General features: G+C 35.1%; 3 protein-coding genes across 3 annotated transcripts; 1 reads left to right on the top strand and 2 right to left on the bottom strand.

The window, feature by feature from the left end:
- Positions 1–2,860: 2,860 nt before the first annotated feature.
- Positions 2,861–8,187, bottom strand: LOC106408363 (uncharacterized protein At4g04775-like). Its single transcript, XM_013849153.3, has 2 exons — positions 8,014–8,187; positions 2,861–7,946 (listed from the first exon to the last, which is right to left on the bottom strand). The coding sequence occupies exons 1-2, from the start codon at positions 8,185–8,187 to the stop codon at positions 7,659–7,661; spliced, it is 462 nt and encodes a 153-aa protein (XP_013704607.1). The 3' UTR covers positions 2,861–7,658.
- LOC106378714 lies at positions 5,118–7,338 on the top strand. The gene is made up of 3 exons (XM_013818804.2): positions 5,118–6,185; positions 6,259–7,194; positions 7,270–7,338. Exons 1-3 carry the CDS (start codon positions 5,118–5,120, stop codon positions 7,336–7,338), a joined length of 2,073 nt encoding a protein of 690 aa, XP_013674258.2.
- Positions 8,188–19,018: 10,831 nt separating the features above from the next.
- LOC111204767 (abscisic acid 8'-hydroxylase 4) lies at positions 19,019–21,848 on the bottom strand. The gene is made up of 9 exons (XM_048758779.1): positions 21,514–21,848; positions 21,102–21,423; positions 20,839–20,988; positions 20,500–20,748; positions 20,312–20,401; positions 20,142–20,220; positions 19,890–19,996; positions 19,662–19,780; positions 19,019–19,310 (listed from the first exon to the last, which is right to left on the bottom strand). Exons 1-9 carry the CDS (start codon positions 21,720–21,722, stop codon positions 19,202–19,204), a joined length of 1,434 nt encoding a protein of 477 aa, XP_048614736.1. The 5' UTR covers positions 21,723–21,848; the 3' UTR covers positions 19,019–19,201.
- Positions 21,849–22,593: the final 745 nt, after the last annotated feature.

Below are 22,593 nucleotides of genomic sequence, written 5' to 3'. Positions count from 1 at the left end.
CTAGGAAACAACCGTCTTTGGTTTACAGAGTCAATATGAGTCTGTGAATGTTTTGCTGTAAAAAAAAAAGTTTGTTTAAAATTTAAAGATAGTAGACTTCATAAGCCATAAATTGTATCTTATTTTACAGATATTTATTCCATGGTTTTCAAATCCTTTCCAGGAAATGTAAAATTTACATGTTTCAAATATGAATGCGTATTTTGTGTTTATTTAAAATAAATTTATAAATTCAAACTTTATGTTTTTGCTTTGCTAATATTCTAGCTTAAAATATATTTAACAAATCTAAATCTATTTTTGCAAGTTTTATAAATTTGCATGTTATTTTCACTCGGGCCCATCCGGAACGGTACTTGGGATCACTATTTGATTAGAAGTATGACAGAATCTGAAGTCGATTTGAAGCGTGATTGACTCATCAGTTATTGGGATTCTCGGACGAGGTACCGACAATGTGTGGGAGCTACCAAAACGTAGAAATTAAATATTATAAAGTATACAAAGGTGATAGTATAGAAAAAGTTAAAAGAGAACTTCTATACACATAGATGTTCCAGACTGCTGTCTAGGATTCTATTTAAACATACGATTAAATATTTAGCCAGAGTATTTTTCTTCGCTTTTTTATTTTAATTGTAACATAGAGGATTTATAATATCCCAAAACCATTCAATTCAGATCGATGACTGTAAAACTCAGTGTACGAGATTAAGTAAGAAAATATTTACTTAATCTATACAAGAATTAATATTAGAAAAAAAAAACAATTTTGACATTGTAACAAACCCGCAACAAGTACTAAAATATCTTTGCATATTGGCAAACATATATTATGGTATAGGTAATTATATCTATACTACAATTTTGCTATGCACAAGAGAGCATGAGGAATGCATGAAATTTATGGATTGCCATAAATGGCAAACTGACATGTTTGGAGCTAAAAATGAGTTTATAAGGAAAAAGAAGTGTTATGGAACTATAAATGATCTTTTATAATACCATCAAGAAAGTGTTATCTCAATAATCTGTGAAATCGATGTAGTGATTATTACTTTAAACAAATGGAGAAGTTCTTTGAGTTAGTTTTACGGTGACTAACAAGTGCCTACACTCATCGACCACTACTCAATTTTCATATTTTCCAGTTTCAACATTTTCTTATTTTGATTAGCTTTGCTTGACTATCTTCTTTGCATTCAATATAACATTCCACTTTTAATAAGAAATGCAACTTCAAATAATCACCACTTCCACTCCAATAATATGTCGAAAGACTATGATTTCAACATAAAAAGTAGTTACTCTTATAACATACTCGAAAAATTACCCACAACTCAATCCTTCATGAACCAAAATATTACAAACCACAAATAACGCACCAAATATTAGATCATTTTTTTTGTAAAAGAAATAACATGAAGACCATTTATGGATTTCCATAAATGGCATGAGGAATGCATAAAAATTTATGGATTTCCATAAACGGCAAACTGACATGTTTGGAGCTGAAAAATGTCTTTATAAGGAAAAAGAAGTGTTATGGAACTATATATGATCTTTTATAATGCCATCAAGAAAGTGTTATCTCAATAATCCGTGAAATCGATGTAGTGATTATTACTTTAAAAAAATGGAGGAGTTCTTTGAGTTGGTTTTAAGGTGACTAACAAGTGCCTACAGTCATCGATCACTACTCAATTTTCATACTTTCCAGTTTCAACGTTTTCTTATTTTGATTAGCTTTGCTTGACTACCTTCTTTGCATTCAATATAACATTCTACTTTTAATAAGAAACTAGATTTTGACCCGCACATTGAAAGCGCGGGATATTTTTCGTTGAAAATTTTATTAATCCATCTATTTGCTCACTAATATGTTTAGCCACGTGCGTTCAATTTTCATTCCAATTGTAATTTGTTATTTTTTTTTTGGTTTTCGGTTTCAGATGTGATTTTGTTTTTTTCGAATTAAAAAATATAGGGACCGTTCGATTATTTGTGAATTTAGGTTTGGTTTCGGATTAATTAGTTCAGCTCTCAGTTTGACTGGGATAAAAATATTAAAAACTCAATAAAGTTTTGAGTTCAATTTGGTGCTGGTTCGGTACCTATTTTTTGGATAATACGGTTTAAAATCACATTTTTGTATTTTTAGAACAAAATCGGCTAAATTTAAATATTTAACATATAATATTCTTGTGATTTCGTTGTATTGAGAAACTCGTATCTTACATAGTAATATTTCTTATCTTTTATAAATCAATTTATATTGAAATTGATTTTAATAATGAAAATAAATTATATTTAAAACTCTTACAATATATAATAACTTTCCGAAAACTATCAAGATTTTTTATTTTAAAATTAACATTTATAATACAAAATAAGAACCATTTTAAAATTAATTCATAAAAATAACTATTTTTAATAAGAACAAAACTATTCATGTTTATGTTAACGAATATTAAAAAACTGAGATTTAAAGCCTATAGGATCAAACATTACATGAAGGGTTACTGGTAAATTGAGCTTACAAATCAACGACCAACTTTTGTTTTCTATAACCCAACCCAAAACAGGTTTAAGTATCCTCAAACCGACAAAAGAGAATGCTTAGGTTTAAGGAGAAACTTGGGGAGAAAGTTGGGGGATCTTCTCTTTATTATCGAATATCTCTATCTTTTAAGATTTGTTTTCGGAAAATTCAGTTACTATGTCAAACAAATATATTCTCTGCGTATTCATCAAGTTAATTTAGTTAAAACGGAAAATCATGTTTCTATATATTATCTTTTGAATTTATTGTATGTAAAATTACGAAAATGGATGTTATAGAGAATATTCTTGGAATTTATTTGATTTGAATCCGAAAATCTATGAGTTTCTATTTATTACGTTTTATTTTCATATTTATATTTATATACCAAATTTGGTAAATATAAATATTTAAATATTAATGGCTGTTTAAAATGTCAATAACATTGAAAACTAATGATTTAGAAATATGCTAACTCTATACTATAATAGTATAATTAATATTATTGAAATATAATATTTAATATATTTCGGCAACTTCATATAAGAAAATTTTAAATAAGACATAGACATTATAATAAACTCCAATTTATTTGGTATAGTTTTTTGGACAATGTGTTTTTGATGGTGTTAATAGGGTTTGAATAGAGTTAGGGTATGAATAGAGTTTTAGGGTATAAGGTTAGAACACAAACGAATATGGATGGGTTAATAAACATACATGAAATAGGCTTAAAAACGATGGATAAATTGTTTAAATTATTGGACTGTTTTGTTTAGTTGGATAGAAACTTGCTACTTTCTAATTTGTTGGGCTTTTAATTTCCGAAAACCATTAAAAATAGTTGAAAAAGGTAATGAAATTTTTTGTAATTAATTAAACAAGTCAGGGGCATAATCCTAAGAAGGATTATGCTTTAATAGTATAGATGCAACTTCAAATAATCACCACTTTTACTCTAATAATATGTCGAAAGACTATGATTTCAACATAAAAAGTAGTTACTCTTATAAAATACTCGAAAAATTACCCACAACTCAATCCTCCATGAACCAAAATATGTCAAACCACAAATAACACACCAAATATGAGATTAATTTTTTTGTAAAAATAAATAACATGAAGACCATTTGAAACCCTCACAACATATCAATGCTACAACTTTTTAATATAGAAACAACTATTGTAACCAAGCAAAATATATCTTATCATATATAATTCTTCCTCGCCTAAAACTTTTCAAAAGACAAAAATCATTATCATACATATCGCTTGCAAATGCAAATGTAAAACACAAACAAAAAAATCATACAAAAAATAATAATTTAGATCACAAGTATATCCCGTCCGTAGGACGGGCCGACTATAGTAAACTAGTATAAGTTTGTTATATTTTATCAATTTTTTTTAAATATAAACACTTTTTTTATAAAAAAATGCGTATGGGTCATCAAATGACCCTCTTCCATTAAGGTGGCTTGGCCAGTGAGTCAGTGACCACGTCCCCTTACCTTCCACCAGCATTTCCACTTTTGATTTTATTTTAGCATTTATAAGTGTTTTTTTCTGTAACATATTTGCTTATTGCTTTTAGTTCTCATCTCCTAGTTTGTCTTCTTAACCTAAAGCCACCAACAACGATTATTGTTTTTGTCCCATTAGTCAAGTATTCTAAGATACTTTTCTACGTTACTTTATGTGTTTTTCATATTTTCTGCGAGAAAGGGAATTTTAGCAATTTGTATCCAAATACCACCAAATATCATCTTTTAATATCTGAAATTGAACTTCAACGTACGTGACATATCAATAATATGCATGCACTACAAGAAAACACAAGTTTAGCGAAGAAACTTAACGATGAAAATTAATCCTCGTAAGGTTACGTCGACTTTACGAGGAACTTACGAGGGAATATAAAATCAGCGTTATTTCCATGTAAAATAACGACTAAATCATTTCGACGTAAAGTCAATGTAATGTCATGTGGCTTTTACGAGGAAATACACTTTCCTCGTAAACACGATGTAAATGTAGCGTGTACTTTACGAAGAAATATTTTACGTCTACTTAGCGAGGAAATTTTGAATCCACCAACATTGTGGTTGTATCACGTTTTTTTCGGCCACCTAACTAAATTTCATCGTAAATTCCTAGGAAAATTACAGGGTTGACGATCTATTTCTCCCTGAGAAGTATCATATATCACTAGATACACACAGACTTTTGACCCCGTTCTATTTCCCCCCTAAATTAAAGTTCGAATCCTATATCCCCCCAATTCGAAAGATCAAGTTCTTTTCCCCCATACCGTCGAATTTAAACATTGCAATACACATAGGTTTGAATTAGCGCCGGTTTACTGTTGATCATTTAACCGTAATCTATTGTTGCCCAACAAAAACCGCGATTTAACCGAAAAGATCCGTTTAAGATCCGATTAAAACCCGATTATAACCCAATTGTTATTGGTTTAACCCGAATACATAAACCCCCAAATCCCCAGTGTTCTTCATCGACAAACAAACCCTAGAAAGATTTACCGGCCTATTTCAGTTGATTACAAGTAGAAACAATGGAGACAGTTGGTGAAAGCACGATTCCTTCACTTAGGGATGAATCAGACGACGAAGAAGAGATGGAGAGACATGCTTTCCGGGTTGAAGAAGATGTAGCTGCATTCATCAACGAACCTCCCATCCGGCATAACATCTATCCCGATACCGAGACTGATAGTGATACAGATGAGGAGAAAGATGGTGAAGAGCAACAAATGAAACGACAGAGGACAAGAGAGCGTTATCGAATCAGAAGAGGTGACGGGAATCTCTTCGAGGGCCAAGTATTCTTCAATGGAGTTGCATTCAAAGAGGCGGTATTGGACTACGCTCTGAAGACTGGTCACAATATCAAGCAGTATAGGTACGACAAAACCAAACTTGGTTTTAGTTGTGTTGGTCGGAATGTAGATTCACACTGTCAGTGGCGTGTTTATTGCTCGAGTAAAGGAGAACCAGAGAGATGGTATGTTAAAGTGTACAAGAATGAACACAGTTGTGTTCCAAATGGAGAATGTGAGATGCTTAAGGTCCCGGTGATAGCTAGGTTATTTGTTGATAAGATAAGAGAAGAACCAAAATATTTCATGCCAATGAAGATAGAAGAACTGATCAAGGAGAGGTGGAAGATCACGGTTTCTAGAGCACAATGTCAAGCTGCCCGAAATAAAGCAATGGGGTGGATTGAGAAGGAGTATGATACTCAGTTTGCTCGAATCCGAGACTATGCTGCCGAGATTCTCGAGTCAAATATCAACTCTTCGGTGGAAGTCGAGACCAAGAGAAATGAGGAAGGAAAAGATGTGTTCGACCGTTTCTATGTGTGTTTCGATGTGCTTAGGAGATCATGGAAAGCTATGTGTAGACCTCTTATTGGGATGGATGGCACATTCTTAAGAGGGAAAACTAAAGGACAATTGTTAGTGGCTCTTGGTCGAGATGGGGATAATTCAATCTACCCCATTGCTTGGGCAGTTGTTCAAGTAGAAAATACTCCAAATTGGATATGGTTTGTGAAGCATATCAAGACAGACTTGGGTTTAGGAGATGGTGATGGATATATTATGGTCTCCGATCGTCAGAAGGTAAGCTTTGATTGTCATGTTATATTTTTAAAAAATATTAATTTTTTTTATGTTTGTGTGTGGTCGGTTTCAGGGACTGATCAAGGCAGTTCAGTTGGAGCTTCCGAAGATGGAGCATAGAATGTGTGTTAGACACATTTATGGAAACGTGAAAGCTAAACATGGAAAGAAGAGTGACATGAAGCCATATATTTGGCAACTTGCTTGGAGCTACAATGAGGCGGAGTACAAGGAGAATCTAGATAGGCTTTTCAACTACGACTCAGAGGTGTATGCAGATGTGATGAAGACTAATCCAATGACTTGGGTTAGAGCTTTCTTCAAGTTGGGGAACTATTGTGAGGACGTTGAGAACAACTCAACCGAATCTTTCAACGCCTCCATCGTTTGTGCCCGTGAAAAGCCAATGGTACCAATGTTGGATACCATTGCACGTCTTGCAATGGTGCGTATCGCTTCTAGATATCTGATTGCTCAAGACCACAAGAGCATATGCACACCTTATGTGGTTGATATACTTGCTTTGGAGCACAAAAAAGCATCAGAGTGTACTATTTATAGAAGCACAAATGGTATGTGGTTGGTGAATGTTGACTCATGTTCTTACCGTGTCAATTTGGAGAATCGAACATGCACGTGTATGAGGTGGGATATCACTGGGATCCCTTGTGAACATGGATACGGTGTCATCTTGGATAGAAAACTAGAGGCTGAGGATTTTGTGTGTCACTGGTTTCGGACGACAGTGTGGAGGAGGACATACGAAGAGGGCATAACACCATTGAGAGGAGCACGATTTTGGCCGACTTCTTCAGCCCCTGAAGTGCATCCAGCTCCTGAGCCACACCAGCCTGGTCGCAAAAAGAAGAAAGACAACAAAAGGAAAAAGGGCAAAAATGAGTCTCCTGTGAAGAAGAAACCGAAGGCGTTGAAGCGCATTATGCATTGTGGACTTTGTGGTGCGCCTAACCACAATATTCGTTTTCATAAGGAGGGACCCCATAAGAAGGTATGATTCATTTTTCCTATCCTCTATATGGTTCTCCTTTCATAACTTACATAAGACTTTTTTTAATTTTTATAGGTTCCACAAGCTGAACCATCTCAAACTTTTGCCAGTCAAGGTGAATCCCCTGATGTTATTTATCGGTAACTACAGTAGGACATGAAGTGGAAGAAGTATTTTTTGAGTTGTGTCTTCTCTCTTTTTCGGCTTATTTTGTTGTTGTCATCTTCATGTATGATGAACAAGAATCCTTCTACTTATTTTGGTGTTTTCTTCCTTATGTATGGACATGACTCGATCATGTAGGTTATAACCAAGAATTTTTCGGATTTGTTTGTGTTGTCATCATGATTGAGTATCATTCTCATGTATGAAAATACCAACAATTTCATTAAACAACATAAAAAGTCAAGTACAACAACATACTACTTCATAGCATTAAACAACATTTATCGAAATGAAATCCATCACACAAGCTTAATGATGACAAACCCAACAATACAAGCTATTACAACACCAGCACACATCTTTTTCATGCTCCATTTCGCTTCCATTAACACTTCATCCATCTTGTCGAAAAGCTCTGTCTCTAGCTTCATCTCCATCTTCTCAAATACCTTCTTCTCACTTTCTCCTCGTTCCATCATAAATTCTTTCACCAATTCTTCAAGATTACTCATTTTGTTCTTCAGAACATTAATCTCTTCTAACAATGCCTCATCCACCCACTTGAAGAAATGATTATCATTCTCAAGCTAAAATCGATCGATCAAGTTAGAATCTGAGTTATTTCACAATCAAATCAATAAGAGTAAGCATTACCTTTTTTGAAACAGCATAAGAACACCTATGGTAACGACGATACGGATTATTGTCTGATCTTGACATCAAAGTCGAGATTTCATATCCGCACCAACACTGTTTTGGGACACCCATGACCCTTTTCCTTGAACGCACCATTGACGACCCACTTGAAGCTCCAGAAACATCACTCATCTTTCAATTTCTCTTTATCTCTCCCACAAATCAATTTCCCCAATTCGTTTTTGTTAGGGTTCGTTACTTTACTTGTTTTAGGAATCGGGGTTTTTAAAGACTAGGGTCGGGTTTTTAACTGGGTTTGGTTATGTTTAAAATGGGTTTATTTTGGTTCCATACTGGTTCACCCAAGTAAACCATTAAATTCGACGGTATGGGGGAAAAGAACTTGATCTTTCGAATTGGGGGGATATAGGATTCGAACTTTAATTTAGGGGGGAAATAGAACGGGGTCAAAAGTCTGTGTGTATCTAGTGATATATGATACTTCTCAGGGAGAAATAGATCGTCAACCCAAAATTACAACTACCAGATTCAAAAATTTTCTATAAATATGGACGTTTGAACATCATTTTAAACACACCAACAAGAAAAAAAAACGTGAAAGAAAAAAAAACGTGAAAGAAAAAAAATGTCGGGCTCCTGGAATATTTTCGAGTTGCGGAGGTGGATGTATATGCATAGAGATGCTAACGGAAGAGTGACAAAAGAATACCTTGCGGGGCTTGAGATATTTATGCATCAAGCAGATTCCACATCGCTCGCCCAAGAAAGTGGTAAGATGTTTTGTCCTTGTCGGAAATGCAGCAATTCGAAATTGGCAAATAGTGAAAATGTTTGGAAGCATTTAACAAATAGAGGTTTCACGCCAAATTACTATATCTGGTTTCAACATGGAGAATGTTATAATTATGATCAGAATGAAGCTAGTAGTAGTAATAGCAATTTTCAGGAAGAACCGGTTGATCATCATTTGCATAATGAACATAGTTACAATCAGGAGGAGCATATGGTAGATTATGATAGGGTTCATGATATGGTAGCTGATGCATTCGTAGCTCATGATGAAGATGAAAAACCTAATATAGATGCAAAAACGTTTTATGAAATGTTAAATGCGGCGAATCAGCCACTTTACAGTGGTTGTAGAGAAGGTCTCTCTAAATTGTCGTTGGCTGCTAGAATGATGAATATTAAAATTGATCACAATCTACCTGAAAATTGCATGAATGAATGGGCAGACTTGTTTAAAGAGTATTTGCCGGAAGACAATGTGTCTGCTAATTCTTATTATGAGATTCAGAAACTGGTTTATAGTCTTGGGTTGCCTTCGGAGATGATAGATGTTTGCATCGACAACTGCATGATCTACTGGGGAGATGATGAGAAGTTAGAAGAATGTCGATTCTGCAAGAAGCCACGATTCAAGCCACAAGGACGGGGACGTAATAAGGTACCGTGCCAAAGGATGTGGTACCTATCAATTACAGACAGATTGAAAAGATTGTACCAATAAGAGCAGACTACTGGAAAGATGAGATGGCCGGCGAGCATACTCAGATGGATGGTGAGATGACTCATCCATCAGATGCAAGAGCGTGGAAACATTTTAACAAAGTACATCCGGATTTTGCTAGCAATAGCCGGAATGTGTATCTCGGATTATGCACAGATGGATTTAGTCCATTCGGAATGTCAGAGAGACAATATTCTTTTGGCCAGTCTTTCTTACGCCATACAACCTGCCATCAGAGATGTGCATGCAACGGGAGTTGCTATTCTTGACCATATTAATACCTGGTCCGAACCATCCAAAAAGGTCTCTGGATGTTTTCCTACAACCACTGATAAAAGAGTTGAAGGATTTGTGGTCAACAGGGGTGAGGACGTATGACTGCTCAACGAAGACGAATTTTACTATGCGAGCGATGCTTTTGTGGACCATAAGTGACTTTCCTGCCTATGGGATGTTGTCTGGATGGACTACACATGGGATATTAGCTTGTCCATATTGTAATGGAACGACAGATGCATTTCAACTGAAGAATGGTAGGAAGACAAGTTGGTTCGATTGTCACTGTCGATTTCTTCCCACTGGTCATCCGTACCAAAGAAACAAGAAAATGTTTAGGCACAAAAGGGTTGTCAGAGACACTCTTCCTCCATATCTAACTGGAGAACAAATTGAAGCGCAAATCGACTACTACAGAGCTAACAAAACAGTTCATTGTGGTGGTAATTGGCATGTCCCTCGTAATATGGTTGATTCTTACGGTGTTCATCACAACTGGCACAAGAAAAGTATATCTTGGGAGTTGTCATATTAGAAGGATCTTGTTCTGCGCCACAACCTTTATGTGATGCATATAGAGAAGAATTTCTTTGAGAACATCACGAATAGAATATCCCAGGGAAGACAAAAGACAACATAAAATCGAGGTTGGACTTGCCGGATATTTGCTCAAGAAGTGAGTTACATATAAAAAGCAATGGACAAGTTCCCGTTCCGATATTCAGATTGTCTTCAGAAAAAAAAGTCGGTGTTGTTCAACTGGGTGGCATCAGAAGTGAAGTTCCTCGATGGGTATGTTTCAAATCTCTCTAGATGTGTTGAAAAGGGTCAAAAGTAATCAGGGATGAAGTCATGATTGTCATGTCTTTATGCAACGACTACTTCCTTTTGCATTTACGGAGCTACTTCCAACAAACGTACATGAAACAATTGCAGGTAGTATATTATAACGCAATAATTTTATAATGGTTTAGTTTGCAATAATATATGACTAATAATGTGTTTAATGGTTTTTGGAATATACAAGGCATTGGAGCATATTTCAGGGATCTGAGCACACGCACTCTTAAAGAAGAAGTCGTGGAACAGCTTCAGGAGAACATTCTCATCTTATTGTGCAACTTGGAGAAGATATTTCCTCCGGAAAAATCTTGACGTCATGGAGCATCTAGCTGTCCACCTCTTATATGAGGCATTGCTTCGTGGACCTGTACATTACGGATGGATGTATCAGTATGAGCGAGCCATGAAATATTTGAAGGGAAAAGTAAAGTACCTCGCAAAAATTGAATGTTCTATAATTGCTGGAAGTTTGACGGAAGAAACTTCTCACTTCACATCGTACTAATTTGCATTAAAAGTACGTACCCGGAAAAGAGCTCCAAGAAGATGCGATGATGGTGGTGTCGGGCCAACATATGCAGTTTCTGGCGTTCTAGACATCTTTAGCCAGATTTGGCGACTCGCTGGGAAATCAAAAGAGGTTTGGTGGTCGAGGGAAGAAGACGCTCATAGTGCACACACATATATTCTACTCAATTGCGAGGATCCATTGATGCATTATTTTGAAAGGTAACATATATGGACACTTCTAAACACATATAAATATAAATTATATAATTGCCAAAGAATAATTATTATAAAATGTGATTTTATAGTCTATTTGTTTCTCAAGTCGAAGAAACATTTCCAGGTATATCCACAAGTGACGTAGACAAAAGTAAAGATCAACACTTTATTAAGTTGTTGAAGAATCAGGTATTAACTCAAACCCTTAATTTTTTCAGGTCGATCAAACTCTTTTTTCATACATGATCTGTATTTCAACGTTCTCTTTATTTTTGCAGGTTGATTATGACGACGATGCAGATTATCCTAAGTGGTTACACGAAGTAATTCAATCTCCACTTGTAAAGGTCACCACATCACAGATGTATTTCACACGAGGCTATACTTTTCACACATATGAGTATGGTAGACAGCGGGCGACCAGTAACTATGGAATATGTGGGAAAGGGAAAACATATTTCTACGGGATCTTGACGGAGATTATTGAAGTCGAATTCCCAGGGATATTGAAGCTGAAATGCGTCCTCTTCAAATGTGAATGGTTCGAACCTTTCATCTTAACTTCAGAAGCAGACCAAGTTAGCTTCCTTCCATACCCTCGGATGATAGAATCGGGAATAAATTGGTTAGCTGTGATCAAAGTTACACCTCGAGAACGAATCATCAGTGGAGAAGAACCACCATTGCAAGAAGAACAGATAAATGAAGTCGAGGAACCTGAACAAGAAATTGATGACATCCTTCTCATTGATCCGCATAATCATGAGTACGAAGATCTTACCGACGATGCCACGGACGAAGTTGTTGAAGACGAGTTTAATGAAAATGATGATTTTCAAGTGATGACGAGAATGTCGATGTATCCGATTGATGTATTTGTTTTTAATAAGATTGATTTTCAGACTTAACGCATGCATGTGATTTGATGGATTTAATCATGAAAAACTATTTATATAATTTTATTTTGTGTAAGGTAATGGTAGTTTGTATTAGAAATAAGAGATTGAGATTATAAGTTAAGGAATTGTGGTTTTAGAATTTGGGGTTTGGAATGGAAAGAATAGATTTAGGTAAAAGGGAAGATGAGTTTGGGGTTTGGAATATATGAAGTAGAAGATAAGGAAGATAGGGTTTGGGGTTTCATATTTTAGGGATTTAAACATAATCTTCGTAATTTCCTCGTAACATAATGAGGAAATAACGATGAAATTAAAAAATAAAGAACGCGGGACTCATTAATTCCACGTAAGAAGAAATCGTCGTAACAAACTCGTAAACTAACGAGGAAATACCGAGGAAAATAAAAAAATAAAGAACGCAGGACTTTTTAATTCCACGTAAGTAGAAACGTCGTAAAAACCCCGTAACCAGAAAACGCGGGCTTTGCTATTTCCTCGTAAAATAAAAACATGGGTCTTGCTATTTCTCCTCTAATTTGATTAGTTTAGGGTAGATTACAGACTACCGTTGTAATATTTGGAAAAAAAAAAGAGAAGAAAGATATTGGAATCACATGTGGGAAGAAACAAGGCGAGACCTACGTAAGTCTAGCGAGACCTACGTAAGTCTAGCCTTGTCTCCACCCACATGTGTTCTAGTATCTTTCTTCTCCTTTTTTTTAAATCTTTCTAATTTGAGAAGCAAACTTGTGAGTAATTATCTCTGATTTGAGAAACAAATTGGTGAGATTATCTGTAATTTGAGAAGCAAACTAGTGAGTATTTAAAGGAAATTTTGAAAGCTTTTACGACCAATTAGCTTCGTCTCATTCCTCGTAAATAGAAAAGCGGCCCTCGCTAATTCCTCATAAATGAAGAACGTGGGACTCGTTAATTCCACGTAAGCAGAAATCGTCGTAAAGACCTCGTAACTGGAAAACGCAGGCCTCGCTATTTCCTCGTAAAATAAAACGAGGGCCTTTGTATTTCCTCGTAAATTTACGAGAAAATTACGAGGATATGTAATCTCTTATATATACTCCCGAGCGCTCACACTTTATTTCGTCTCAAATTCCTCTCTACTTCCTCTCTATTTCGTAGCAATGGTAAGTCTCTCTAATTCCTTTCTAATTTGATTAGTTTAGGATAGATTAGGTGGTTAGTGTAGGGAATTTAGATAGGTTTACGGATTTTATTTTAATTAGTGTTGATTAGGTGGTTAATGTAGGAAATTTAGCTAGATTTATAGAATTTGTTAATTACTGTTGATGTTAATTTTAAAAATTAATTTTTTTTTCCAGACGGTTTGAAAGAACAGACTTACTCCCCATTACAGAGAGATGTTCGGTGAGCCTGGTAGTCGTTTAGACCCGTCTTCTTCAGCTCCCGGTTCTTTGGGTCCGAAGACTGTCCCTGAGACTCAGTCTTCTCAGAGAGTTTCTCGGTCGCCTTCTTCTAGTGCACCATCGGTTCCTCATGTGCCTCCTTCGATGGCTCTTCCGACGATGCCTCCTCATGTGCCTCCTCCGATGGCTCCTCCGATGCCCGCCGAGATTCATCCCGATTTGATGGTGCCTCCGAGTGTTCCTTACTCGCAGTACACTGTCGAGGACCTTTTCGGTCAGCCAGGCAGAGAAGGTTTACCAGTCATAGATCCCAACCGGCCGGACGGAACTTTGTGGTATGTTACATTATTTTTTTTTTAATTCTTTTAAAATTCTTTTATAACATTAATAAATAATTTATACTTTAAATTTATTTTTTTCAGGTTTGGGGTTGACGGATGTCTTACATCGGACGTAACTGACACGATCAAATGTTACTTCTCCATGCCACATCTGAACTGGAAAAAGACGCCGATCTACGTCAGAAAGACGTGGTTCAAAATTTAAGCTGTATGTTACTATTAATTAATTATATATACTTTAATTTTTTCATGATTTATATATTTTTTTTAACTAATTATTAATTTAATTTTTTTTACAGCAAAAATATTATTGGTCCATGGGGGTCAATGAGAGGGTGAGGAAAGCGTTTTACGCGAAGGCGAAAGTTCGCTTGTTGGACACGGTCTCCAACTGGAAGGGTGACTGGATCGTGAAGGGATATGAGCGTGGCAAGCCCGCTGAGCTCACCACGGATGTGTGGGATGGCCTCATCCATTATTGGCGGGATCCTGAGTCTATTAGAATCGCCCAGTCTTGCTCTACCTCCCGTAACACGGTAGATGAGCACGGCCACGGGCCGATGCTTCACTCTACGGGCCAAAAACCCCACGCCGGTGTCCTTTTAGAAATGGTAATTAAATATTTTATTTAATTAATTTTTTAATATATATATATATATATATATATATTCTAACTTTCTTAAATGTTTTTTAGGCCAAATATACGGGACAATTCCCGTCTCTTTTGCAACTTTACGAGAGGACCCACAAGAACAAGGCCGGCCAATTTCTAGATGACAAGTCGGAGAAAATCTTCAACGACTTGGTTGCTCAGGTTGACGAGCACCAGGCCCAGCTGACCCAGTAGTCCACCGACGGATTACCCGTCACCTTATCCAAACTTGAAGTGGATAAGATTTACGAGGACGTAAATTTTTTAAAATTTTAATTTTTTTTATTATTCATTTAATTTAACTTTAAATTTTTACAATATTTATTTTTTGTTTTTAAGGTTGTCACTAAAAAAAGGACGTACATTGGGGATTGGTTCCGTCAACGATGTTCCGAGAGCGACATTGTCTTATGGTCAGACACGGGAAGATGAAGTCACTCAGCTGCGTAACGAGTTGGACTCGACGCGATCTGCGTTCACAGCTCGTGTGGGTGGAGTCGAGGGCTTCTTGGACGTTATAACGGCCATAAATCCGGAATGGGAGTCCTTGTTGAGGAACATGCGACGACAAAATCCCATTCCAGGCGAGTCATCATCCGACACACATGCCGAGGCAAATGTAGAGAGGAGGAGTGATGAATTAAACCGGGCGATAAACGACTCTTAGTTCTTTTTTTTTGTTGTTATATTATAAATTCAAAACTTATTTACATATATAAAAATATTTTCGTATTGATTTTTTTTAAAATTTTAATTTTACTAATGAATTAAATAATTAAATAATTATTTTTTAATTCTGTAAAATAATAAAACGAAATAAATTCGTAGCTAATTTACGACTTATTTACGTGAAAAGTTTACGAGGAAATGACGAGGAAGGTTAAACGAGTATTTTATGAAGAAATATTTTCGAGGTATTTACATGTACTTTAAGAGGAAATACTTTCGAGATAAATACATGTAGTTTACGAGGAACTCCTTTCGAGGTATTTACGAGGAAATATAGCGACATTCTTACGTGGAATAATTATGTGGTCTTTCCGACGAAATATTGTATTTTGTCTTTACGACGAAATATTTTCCTCGCTAAGTTACGACGAATTAGCGAGGAACTATGCGTTACGACGAGCGAGTAACGACGAAACGTGTTTCTTCGCCAATTCCTCGTAAAGTCTCTTTTACGACGAACTCACGAGGATGTGTTTTACTTTTACGAAACGTGTTTCCTCGCTAATTCTTCGTAAATTCTCTTTTACCGCCGTCGTTAAACTTATATTTTATCGTAGTGATGATAATATATATCTACCAAGTACTAGTCAGAGTATTGTTAGTTTTCTTTTTGTATGTTCTCACTTCTTAAGATCATCAATCGACGAAATTTAGACTCATGCTTTTTTTTAACACTGAAACTTATCATTCTGTTGATAGGGTGAACCCCCAGAGAGGACTATGCCTCAAAAGTTTACAGCAAAAGATGAAAAAGAGAGACTAAACATACTAGTAAAGGAGAAATAACGAAGAAAAGCAATGGAAAACGAAAGAAACCCACCAGTAGATGGTAATACAGCAAAGGATAAACGTTATGCCGGGGGAACAGCCGATTCCTGAGCTAGCAAATAACGAAAACTCATACTTTTGGGTAGACATCTTTTTTATTTGTCACGCTTGGAAACTTTCTTTAAATTAAAAATGGCCAAAGCTATTTTCGTAAGTTTGACTTGTTGTGACAACAAAAAGGACTAGAATAAAACAAAGAACGACTTGGTAGACTCATTATTTCCAACCATTTATAATATTAAATATTTGTATATTTTCAACGATAGACTTTTGTTTCTGCCACGTCGTCCATATATTGATAATGCAGTGACTTTTAATCACGTTTGACCCGAAAAGAAAGAAAAGAAAATTGTAATTTATGATCAGTGTGACCACAATCTTTCTTCTCACCCCTACAAAAATGTCCCGGACAAAGAAGAAACTGGGCTTATTGGATTATCCTAAAGCCCATTTATAGAGCGACAATATGTATATATTAGCGTAAGCCCTTGAACCCATCTGAGAGCCTAACCAATCTTGATAGTTCCTAGCTCACAGCACCAAATATCTGATATTCTGAATTCGTTGCTAACTCCACTTATTTCTCTATTTGAATAATAACTTTATCATAACCTCACTTTAGGTAATTATTTAACGTTTGTAATAGCCATAATCATCGAACGTTGTCAGGGAAAAAGGAAAATCCACATAATTATTCCCAATGGTATATGTTTTCATAGAGTTGAGATTTAAATCCACATAACATTAATACCATCAATATTCAACCTCCGTTCAACGTAACGTTCATCAGTTTACGGTTTAGGGTTTAGGGTTTAGGGTTTTTACATCAAACCATCCGTATTAATTTATAAGTACGTGTCTGCACTACAATACCATACATCAAGAAAAAAAGTTTGTTCTTGTAATAAACACTGTATAAACTCGTTAAAAATTATCATAGTTATAGGGAACTGCTTTGCCGCTGTTTTCACCTTTTACAAGCTAAGTTTATCATTCTTTTTTTTGGTTTGTGTCACTTAGCCAAAATTAAATGTCAATCTTACACAGAATTCAGATTAATTTTGATGTTTAATGCATTTATTTGTTCAAAATACCCGGCTAGCAAAATAATTACTTGTCACTATCCTTACGTTATACATGCATCATTCATGTATAAAATATGTGAGTTAAAAATTCACCTACCACACATTCAAAGGGACAACAACTATTAAATTTCCAACACATAAAAACAAAAGAACGAAATATAACTACACGTAAATATATAAGGATGAATCTTCTTCATGGAAAAAAAAAAACTATTTTAGCATGGAAAACAAAAGGGAATAATTGAAAATGGCGATGTTTGGTTGCATGAGTAGGAGCACCAAACAAAAATGGATATAAAATAGACTAAAACCCGAAAAGGAAATCAGTTCGTAAATTAGGTCCCCCTCCCAACTTTGCATTTTCATTGGTACAACACTCAACACTCCCATGTTAATTTACACCCCAAATATTATTATTAATCATAACTAAAGCAAATAAATAAAAAGCTAGCCTCCTTTTTATGATCAATGTTGATAGTTCTTCTTTTCTTTTCTTTTATAATCTTGTGGCTCTAATTTAAAATGTGATGATGATAAACAGTTTTGATGCTCAGTTCCTTTGATGATATTCTTTGCAAGACTTTATTTTGGAACTAAGAAGAGTGTTCAAATATCTGTATACTATAAGCTCTCCGGAGACAAAGAGCTTTTATTTCTAGTCTGTATATGTTGATATTGATGGTTTCCACTTATTATTCAATTTAAAATCCAAAACACTAGTTATGGTTTTTTGTTTAGCATGATAATTAGTTGATAACAAATTTTCAATAGCTTAATTGAGAAGGGAGTAATTAGACCTAACCGAATACAAATTCAATCATCACACTACACGTACGTCTTGGATGAATAAATCATGTTAGAGTTAGGTATCCGTGTTTAACATCTAATAGAAATTATATATATATATATATATATATGTATATATATATATATATAATTCATGAGATTAGTGATCAAATCAAAGCTTTTAGACTAACAGTTTCTACAAAGATAGTTCAGTCATCACTATACAAATTTGACGTGTGGTTAATATAGTTCCACTAGCTAGCTATAATCGTGCATTGCTATTATTATATGCTCTAGAACGAGTTCAATGGTGCTCCACGTGGGATTAAGTTATTAACTACTATTAATTAGCCAAATTTTAGCACAAAAAAAACTACTGTTAATTAGGATTTTTTTTTATAACCGTTCACTGAGAAAACGTTGTGTTGCTATAACAACTACTAACGTCGTCAGTTAATTAGTATAGTAGACCAAGATTTACCAGTTTTGATTAGAAATAAAGACTTGCTCGGCCATAATTTGGATGAAAGGGTCAGAACATAAAGATTCAAAAGAAACAAAAAAAAAAAAAAAACCTAAAGGAGGCAAAGGCCATTGTCAATGCTGGGGAGGACCATTCCTCCAAGATATGATGAAAACAGACCCCAGTTTTTTAGTTCTTCTTTTTCATTTTGTTAAAATCAAACAGCTTTTTATAGGTGGCCAATTCATTAAACAACACGTGGAATAGCCTCATGAAAGTTAGAAGATGCTCTGTTTTTATGGCAGCCATGTCATTTTCACAGGCCACTCATAAATAGACACACACCTCTTTGATTTTTTTCACATTCACGCTTTGTGGTCTTTCTGTTACCTTCACGTGGCTCCCAGTCTTTTGATTTGGTTTGGTTTGGTTGTTTACCACAAAGAAAAACTTGAACCAATTTCGACTGTAATTGAGAATACCGGAATAGACATTTTTTACTCCATACTAGTTGTTGTAGCATGCACCATGTTAAACCTCCTCAGGACTACAATAGTGATTTTAAAAGGAAAAAGAAATCGAAGGGGTTTTAAATATTCTTATCGAGTTCAGATAAAATTATAAATTAAGACTACTTAAGACAATTTCAATAATAATAAACTTTAAAGGTTGAAGAGTAGAGAATGTTGTAGAAATGTAGCGGGAAGACCATTTCGAGGGATTGGAAATGGACTGTACTCTATTCCTTTCTCTCCTCCCACCACTTCCCATCTGTATATTCCAATTAGATAAGAAAAAAAAAGTATGTGTTAAATTTATTCATTTGTATATCACATGTAAAGCCTATGTTTGAGTTGTATTAGTAAAATACTAAAAATTTACAATTTATCAGATAGAAATATTGATGTGTTTGATTATGCTTAGACAATGCACTGTTATTTTCTCTTTATATTATACAAAGAGAAAAAGCTTTAAAATGGTTATGTGGATGTGGGCAACTATGCTGTGTTATATAAGATCGTAACGAATAGATCAAATCATCTATTTCACTAAACTAAAGATCGTGGTGCATGGAACTTAAAAGTATAAATTATATAGTAGATAGAAAGAGTAGAAACTTGCCGGAATTTGGAAACTAAATGGTGGAGAAAGATAAGAATCTGTAACTTGGCCAGCTCGTTCCCAGGACAAGCATGGACTCCACTTCCAAAGGGCATGAATGTATTTGGCTTGGGATTCACCTTTAAATAGTTTCATTCATCACATTAAGTAAAGAGGCTCTCTTATAATATATATATATATGTATAAAACTTATCAATATATATTATATTCTAGTTTATCTATTATTACCTCAAATCTAGATGGATCGAAAACTTCAGGATTTGAAAAATATTTAGGATTGTGATGAATATTCCTAAAAAGTGGCATCACTTTCCATCCCTTGGGTATCAAATGTCCTGTATACATGCATGTTACAAGAATCATAGATATTAGTGTTTTATATTTTTCTGGACCACAACAATTTTATTTTGGTACATCTCATACGAAAAAAAGAAATAATAGATAGAATGTTCTAGTAGTGTGAAATGATTTAATTAGTACCTTTATATTCAACATCAACCACTGCTTCTCTGAATGTGAAGGATATGATGCTTGCCATCCTCAAGCTCTCAACTATTACCTATGTTACATAACAATAAAACATGAACTTCAAATTAATGATAATCATAAAAACTCTAAAATATAATATTATAATATTTATAAATTATTACCCTATGTGTTAGTGGCATATTCCTCGTTTGTCCCCATGTTAAAGGCTTCTTCTCTCTACTGTTTTCTTCGACTAAAGCCCTTTGTTCATCCTGCGAACATTACAATGAAATATACATAGCTTGAGTATACTAAATATACGTATATATACACAAAACGAGAGGATAAGATTCTACACATGTGATCAAACCTTAACAGCTTCTAGAAGCTTCTTATCATCGTGCAAGTACTTAAGAATCCAAGTTAGGCAACTAGCTGTCGTGTCTTGTGCGGCGAAAAGGACTCCGATGATGTTGTCCGCAATCTCTTCTTGGGTTAGCACCCGACCTTTATCGTCCTTGAAGTTGAGTAGATGACCAAGAAAGTCTGTTTTCAAGACACTTTTCTCTCTTCTTTCGCTAATAATCTCGCTTACTATTGTCTTTAGCCGCTTCCTCGCCTTTTTAATTACAAGTTTTAGTCAGCTTGGCAGAGTTTACTTAATGTCTGAAGATTAATTGATTCATTTATTCACGAGATGAGATCATACCATGAGAGCTTTGTGGTAAGATGTTCCGGGGAGATTCATGGGGAAAGAGTTGTAGCCTTTGTCCACAATATTGTAGTTATGCTTCAATATCTCCTTGTAAGAACCCTCCAAATGGCCAAATATGGCTAGAATACCCACATCAAAAGCAAACTGCAAGAGAAAATATAACTTTTTTTTTATTGGGAGAGCTCAGACAGAGGTAAAGAAATTAAATGAAGGAATTGCATTTGTGTATTTCTTTTTGGCATTTAGAAAACATATACCTTCTTCATCTCTTTGTAGGTCGTGACAATACGCATATTGGTCCAAGATTGTAAAGAAGATAGAGCAATGTGTTCGATATCAGGAATGAGTTTACGGATGGTTTCAGGGTATAAAGAGGATTGAACAAGTTTCCTTATATGGACATGATAATCTCCTTGGTGGAAAAATAGAGCAGATGGTCCAATTAGCTTCTCTTTGCTTCTCGGATACGTTGGTTTGAACATATGAGCATGAGTCACCAAGACAAACCTTGCGGCCTCTGGGCTAGCCAGCATCACGCAAGGATAGCCAAGGATTCGTGTTTTGAATATCTCTCCATATCTATACATCAAAAGATAAAAACCATTTACTAAGCTAAGAACATAACCAAAAAAAGTAACTAAGATTAAGGGCAAGATTTTTTAGGTTTACCTCTTTTGCTTGGAGGTGAAGAAAACATTTGGGTCTTGTGAATAAAGTTGTAGAGTCTGGCCTAAGTAAGGCCATCCCATGGAACCAGGAGGAAGCTTGCATCTAGTGTTTCTCTTTTTCTTTCTCTTATTGTTCTTTGAAACCATCATTCTTACCAAAAGCAAGCAGAAGATGAGACTTGGTATAACAAATAACCAAAGTCCAGTCATAATCGATTATCCAATTTAATATTTGATGCTTCACTTATAATGAAATTTTTAGAGGATGGAAGTTTTTTGAACTCTGGAAGAGGAGAAGGGGGAGAAGAAGAAGATATATGGAACAAAACACACACAAATATATGAGAGAGAGGTGGGTATATATACACAAATGTTGGAGTAATTAATAAAGACAAATGTGAGAATATGTATTTGAATTTTGTATTAATAATTTTATTATATTTTTTTTCTCGCCCAAACGTGAGGGGATGACGATTGCTATCTATTCACAATTTTGGTTTCTCAGGCGAAAAAGCTGAATAAATCTAAATGTAGATCTTGTCCATTCTCATTTATGTAGAAGGATATAGACAATTTTCTTATTTCAATTTCTTTTTGGTTGGTAAGTGTGAATATTTGTAAATTTAGTTAATGGGAGCGCTAGAAATCACGATTTAGTTTTATTCATGTTGATATAATTACTGCCTTGGTTTTCAAGGTAATGAGCAGTGCAAGTAGCGGTACAAGAAAACAGCAAGGATTCTGAGGGAAAAAATCGTCGGAATTTCGTCGGAATATCGTTATTCCGACGACATACCGACGAAACAAGTCCTCGGAAATAATTCCTCGGAATTTCTTTTTTCTTCGGAATCCCTCGGAATTTTCCGACGGAATTCCGAGGAAACAAATTTCCGAGGAAATTCCGAGGATCACTAGTTTGTCAGAAATCTCCTCGGAATATACCGAGGGGGAACTTCGTCGGGATATTTCCTCGGAAGTTCATCGATCGATGCGTTTTTGGACATATATACATCGATCGATCGGAATATACCGACGGACATGTTCCTCAGAATATTCCGGGGAACATGTCCCTCGGTATATT

Source organism: Brassica napus, chromosome C5, assembly GCF_020379485.1.
Source record: "Brassica napus cultivar Da-Ae chromosome C5, Da-Ae, whole genome shotgun sequence".
In the NCBI taxonomy this organism is placed as follows: Eukaryota; Viridiplantae; Streptophyta; class Magnoliopsida; order Brassicales; family Brassicaceae; genus Brassica; species Brassica napus.
The sequence above is the reverse complement of the archived record's forward strand: the minus strand, read 5'-3'. Positions and strand labels throughout refer to the sequence as shown.

Coding starts and splice junctions, on each gene's coding strand:
- LOC106378714 (XM_013818804.2), top strand. CDS start 5,118: ATGGAGACAGTTGGTGAAAGCACGATTCCTTCACTTAGGGATGAATCA. Junction 6,186..6,258: donor TGGTCTCCGATCGTCAGAAG/GTAAGCTTTGAT, acceptor GGTCGGTTTCAG/GGACTGATCAAGGCAGTTCA. Junction 7,195..7,269: donor AGGAGGGACCCCATAAGAAG/GTATGATTCATT, acceptor TAATTTTTATAG/GTTCCACAAGCTGAACCATC.
- LOC106408363 (XM_013849153.3), bottom strand. CDS start 8,187: ATGAGTGATGTTTCTGGAGCTTCAAGTGGGTCGTCAATGGTGCGTTCA. Junction 7,947..8,013: donor CTTATGCTGTTTCAAAAAAG/GTAATGCTTACT, acceptor GATCGATTTTAG/CTTGAGAATGATAATCATTT.
- LOC111204767 (XM_048758779.1), bottom strand. CDS start 21,722: ATGACTGGACTTTGGTTATTTGTTATACCAAGTCTCATCTTCTGCTTG. Junction 20,221..20,311: donor ATATGCCACTAACACATAGG/GTAATAATTTAT, acceptor TATGTAACATAG/GTAATAGTTGAGAGCTTGAG. Junction 19,781..19,889: donor TCGATCCATCTAGATTTGAG/GTAATAATAGAT, acceptor AACTATTTAAAG/GTGAATCCCAAGCCAAATAC.